Below are 5751 nucleotides of genomic sequence, written 5' to 3'. Positions count from 1 at the left end.
GCAATATTATACGTACTTAAGGTCAAGACACATAAGTGTGCTAAAGGGCACGTCACATAAAAGTGTGCTATGCTATATTACACGCCTCCCTCAAAGTTGAAAACTTACTTTAGTTTTATACAAATTCATTTACATTTGTTCATTTTTACATTTGTTTTTTTTTGTAATAATACTAGTTCAAAAAATTTACATTTGTTTTTTTGTAATAATACTAGTACAAAAAATTTACATTTGTTTTTGTAATAATAATTTTGAAATATTTACATTTGTTTTAGTTTATGTTCTTCTCTTTAGAAAAAAAAATTTATAAAAAACTATTTTTTTTACGGCTTTGCCGTCTTGGCGTGGTCTTAAGGCACGCTTAGGTGTTATATCATCAACCGTCTGAGGCGTATTCTCTTTAGTGCTAGTTTCATTACTACTTTTGCTGGTAGATTGGTCATTTATAACCAAAGTATTGGGATTAGCCTCAGCGCTATTGTTTGAAGTAGCTTCTGATTCAGATACTTCAATGGTGTTTGCCGATTCAGACGCTTCATTAGAGTTGCGTGGTCGAATTTGATTAAGATGTCTTTTGATTGTTCTATTATTTAACAATGTACAGCAGTATGACCTAGGGCCTAACTGTTCTCGAATTGTACCTGGAGACCAGCTAGCTTTATTGGGATTACTGTAGTCACGAATCCAAACTTTTTGACCCTGACTCAGTTCTAATTCACGTTTTCCATGGTAGTTGCGTTCACTAATCTCTTGTTTTTCAATAATTTTTTGCTTTACTAAAGGAGGCTTAAGAGTAGAAAACGAGTCTTGAGTTGTCTACCAAAAAAAATTTTAGCTGGAGACTCTCCTGTGGTACAGTGTACTGAGTTCCGATAGTCTGCCAAAAATCGATTAATTATGTTGTCAATGTCAGCATTAACATTGGCTTTCAGACAAGCATGAAATGATTTTTTAACAGTTTTTACAAAATTTTCAGCTTGACCGTTTGATGCAGGGTGACCAGGTGGTGTTAACGTTTGTTTTATTCCATTGCAACGTAAAAATTCCTTGAAATCAGCTGAAGTGAATTGTGAGCCATTGTCAGTGACCAATACATCCGCCAGTCCAAAACGACTGAAAGTTTATCTTAATTTACTTATAACAAACTTGGATGTTATGTCTTTGGTCTTAAATATCTCCACCCATTTGGAATAAGAGTCAATGACAATAAGAAAATGAAAATTTTTAATAGGTCCAGCAAAGTCTAAGTGAATTCTACTCCAAACAGAATCTGTTGGTTTCCACGAAATTAACTTACTCTTTTCAGGACTAGACTGCAGAACTTGACAAGGTTTACAACTTTTTATCAACATCTCGATATCATTATCTAACCCTGGCCACCATACATAGGATCGCGCGAGACCTTTTGTTTTAACTATACCCAGATGAGATGCGATTCTAAGACCGATTGTATTAGTTTCTGTGGAATGACCGTTCTATAACCCCACATGATACATCCATATTCAACGCTCAACTGGTCTGCCTTGTCGCGATATGCTTTAAAACTTTCATTTTTTACATTTGGTAATGTACCACTTTGAATTGCTTCAAGCAGTCTTGAAAACAAAGGATCTCGTTTGGTTTCTCTTGCGATATCATTAAAACTTAAAGAAATGTGATTGTCAGACTCAACAAAATTTATATAATTACATTCTGGTAAATCTTTACCAATAACAGATTGTGGAATTCTTGATAAGTTGTCAGCATCATTAAGGCTGCCCTTGACATACTCTACAGTATAATTAAAACCAGATAGAATTAGTGCCCACCTTTGAACACGAGCAGATGCCATAACAGGTAAACCCTTAATTTCACTGAAAACTGACACCAGTGGTTTGTGGTCTGTTAACAACTTGAATTTGTTACCTAATAGGTATTGTTTGAGTTTAGTTACTGAAAATATAATAGCTAGTGCTTCCTTTTCTAAAGTGCTATAATTCTTTTCACTTTTGCTTAGAGCTCTAGAAACAAAAGCTATGGGTCTCAAAGAATTATCAGGAAACTTATGCGACAAAACTTCCGCTACTGCGTTATTACATGCATCAGTAGTCAATACTATTGGTAAGTTTTGATTAAAATGAACCAGAACTTGATCGGAACATATATCATTTTTTATCTCTTCATAAGCTTTCTGACACTTCTCTGACCACACAAATTTAACATTCTTTTGAAGTAATTCGTATAAAGGTGACATTTTATGTGCAAAGTTTTTAATAAATTTTGCATAATAATTTACCATGCCCGCAAAGGCTTTTACTTCAGAAATATTTTTAGGAATAGGGGCATCTTTTAGGTTTTTTATTCTTTCATCAGTTTTGGTTAAACCGTTCTTATCTATGGAAAATCCTAGATAGGTGATTTTTTCTTGAAAGAAAACTGTCTTTTTCGAATTTAAAGTTAAGTTCGCTGATCTTAATTTCTCCAATACAAGTCTTAAAGTTTTTATATGCTCTTCCATATTTTTGCCTGTAATAGTAATATCATCTTGATAAACTACGACGTTTGCGATGTTACGCAATAAGCTTTCAATAGCTTTTTGAAATATTGCAGCTGCAGGCTTGATACCAAACGGCAAACGAGTGACTTTGAGACTGCCTATGTGTGTACTCCACGTACATAATAATTGTGATGCTTTATCTAACTCTAATTGGTTATACGCATTCGATAAATCGAGCTTAGTAAACAATTCCCCACCTTGTAGAGATGCAAAAATTTCTTCAATACGCGGCAATGGATATTTTACGTCAACTAAATACTTGTTCAAAGTTACTTTGTAATCAGCAGATATTCTCAAATCACCGTTTGGCTTCAAGACTGGGACTAAAGGTGTACCCCAGTCAGAATGATCAACCAACTCAAGAACTCCTTGTTTTATTAAATCACGTAATTTTGTTTCGACTTTGTCTTTCCATGCCAATGGCAATGGACGCGGTTTAAAAAAAATTGGTTTCGAACCTTCAATAATAGATAAAGATACTTTGCTCACATTGTATTTACCAAGTGAGTCTTGAAAAACATTTGAAAATTCACTCTTAATATTTCGAGCTAACTCCTCTTTAGTAAGATTGTTAATTGAATTGACTTGTAAAAGTTCAAAATTGAACGCGCGTAAAAATGATCTACCTAACAGAGGTGGGTTATCATGTTTGGTCACAACTACAGTAATCTCTTTCTTAATACCCAAGTACATAATCTGTGCATTGTACTCACCAACAATTTGTATGCGATCACCACTATAATCAAGATAGGGTGTGTTACACTTACGAATAGTTTTGTTAAAATGTTGTTTGAAAAATTTCTCTGATATCAGCGTACACGGTGCACCTGTATCGCAGGCTGCTCTAACCTCAATACCATCAAACGACACAGAAAGAGAATACACCTCATTCGGCTTTTGATCATTTACACTAAAAATAGAATAATTAAAAATATCATCTTTGCAATCATCTTCAACCTTACTACTATTAGATACGTAATTTAATTGTACTTTCATCCGGCATACAGAAGCAAGATGTCCAATTTTACCGCATGAATTGCATTTGCTTTTCTTGAATTTGCATTTTTCGGACTCATGGTTACGCCAACCGCAATGACTACACGTTTTTCGCTCGTTTTTGTTAGATTGACTCGCATCTTTGTTGTAATTTTTCTTCTTTTTCATGAAATTCACGCTAACCTCATTTTTATTTTCGGCCTTTGCCGCCATTTTGCACTCCAGAACCATTGCTTTTCTTAAAGCCTCTTCACAAGTAATAGTTTCAGTTTCTTCACACAACTTTTCGTATATTTTGGTCTTTGCCCCAACGATAAATTGATTTAAAATGAATGCATTTAAATTTTCTGCAAATTTGCAGGTTAACGCAAGCTTTTTTACACGAGTGTACCACTCTGCCGCAGTTTCGCTATCTAATTGTTTGGATAGATGAAACTTTTTTCGTTCTTGGAACACAATTACTGGGGGCGTATAATGTGTCTCTAAAATTAGGCACAATTCTTTAAAAGTTGTTTGTCGAGGAGTTTTCGGACTACATAAACTGTGTAGTGTACTATATGCGGCCGTACCCACCGTCTTCAGCAACACATTCTTCTTTTCTTCCTCTTCTTCACATTTTATTTCAGCTAAGTGAATGTCTAGTTTTTCGCGCCATATTGCCCATGTCTCCATGCTGGGCTCAAATTGTGGTACCACCATCATCAATTTCATTAATTCTTCCATGTTGAATTATTGTATTTTTTTCTTTTGACTCGTCGCCAGTTTGTAGTATATTCGTACTTAGGAATATCCACTTCAAATAGTACACATATATTGTAAATGGTGATTTTTTAAGAGCTTGATAACTTTTTTTTAAAAAAAAAACGCATAAAATTTGCAACATCTCATCGGTTCTTTATTTGAAACGTTAGATTGGTCCATGACATTTACTTTTTGAAGATAATTTCATTTAAATGTTGACCGCGGCTGCGTCTTAGGTGGTCCATTCGGAAAGTCCAATTTTGGGCAACTTTTTCGAGCATTTCGGCCGGAATAGCCCGAATTTCTTCGGAAATGTTGTCTTCCAAAGCTGGAATAGTTGCTGGCTTATTTCTGTAGACTTTAGACTCGACGTAGCCCCACAAAAAATAGTCTAAAGGCGTCAAATCGCATGATCTTGGTGGCCAACTTACCGGTCCATTTCTTGAGATGAATTGTTCTCCGAAGTTTTCCCTCAAAATGGCCATAGAATCGCGAGCTGTGTGGCATGTAGCGCCATCTTGTTGAAACCACATGTCAACCAAGTTCAGTTCTTCCATTTTTGGCAACAAAAAGTTTGTTAGCATCGAACGATAGCGATCGCCATTCACCGTAACGTTGCGTCCAACAGCATCTTTGAAAAAATACGGTCCAATGATTCCACCAGCGTACAAACCACACCAAACAGTGCATTTTTCGGGATGCATGGGCAGTTCTTGAACGGCTTCTGGTTGCTCTTCACTCCAAATGCGGCAATTTTGCTTATTTACGAAGCCATTCAACCAGAAATGAGCCTCATCGCTGAACAAAATTTGTCGATAAAAAAGCGGATTTTCTGCCAACTTTTCTAGGGCCCATTCACTGAAAATTCGACGTTGTGGCAGATCGTTCGGCTTCAGTTCTTGCACGAGCTGTATTTTATACGGTTTTACACCAAGATCTTTGCGTAAAATCGACATTTCACGGTCTTCAGCAACACTCTCAGAAACAGACGCAATATTCTCTTCTGTACGCACTGTACGCATTCGTGTGGTTGGTTTAATGTCCAATAAAGTAAACTGAGTGCGAAACTTGGTCACAATCGCATTAATTGTTTGCTCACTTGGTCGATTATGTAGACCATAAATCGGACGTAAAGCGCGAAACACATTTCGAACCGAACACTGATTTTGGTAATAAAATTCAATGATTTGCAAGCGTTGCTCGTTAGTAAGTCTATTCATGATGAAATTTCAAAGCATACTGAGCATCTTTCTCTTTGACACCATGTCTGAAATCCCACGTGATCTGTCAAATACTAATGCATGAAAATCCTAACCTCAAAAAAATCACCCGTTACTTACAATATATATACTTATAAAAAGCCGGAGGAAAAGAAATTACTTGAGCACGTTGCTTAGTGGTAGAAAATGTAGTGGTGGTTTATTCACATGTATATCGATAATTCTAGTGTTGGGTTTATTAACAATGGAGCGTTCGAG

General features: G+C 35.9%; 1 protein-coding gene across 1 annotated transcript; it reads right to left on the bottom strand.

Annotated features, from left to right (window-relative positions):
• Positions 1-327: 327 nt before the first annotated feature.
• On the bottom strand, positions 328-1352 carry LOC118756427 (the record flags this gene model as incomplete). Its single annotated transcript, XM_036491192.1, has 2 exons — positions 1298-1352; positions 328-776 (listed from the first exon to the last, which is right to left on the bottom strand). Coding segments are annotated over exons 1-2 (504 nt in total), but the record flags the coding sequence as incomplete, so codon positions are not given.
• Positions 1353-5751: the final 4399 nt, after the last annotated feature.

The sequence above is a fragment of the Rhagoletis pomonella genome, unplaced genomic scaffold, assembly GCF_013731165.1.
Source record: "Rhagoletis pomonella isolate Grant_MI unplaced genomic scaffold, Rhpom_1.0 Rhpom_scaffold_10225, whole genome shotgun sequence".
In the NCBI taxonomy this organism is placed as follows: domain Eukaryota; kingdom Metazoa; phylum Arthropoda; class Insecta; order Diptera; family Tephritidae; genus Rhagoletis; species Rhagoletis pomonella.
Note: the sequence above shows the minus strand (reverse complement) of the source record. Positions and strands in the feature narration are given on the sequence as shown.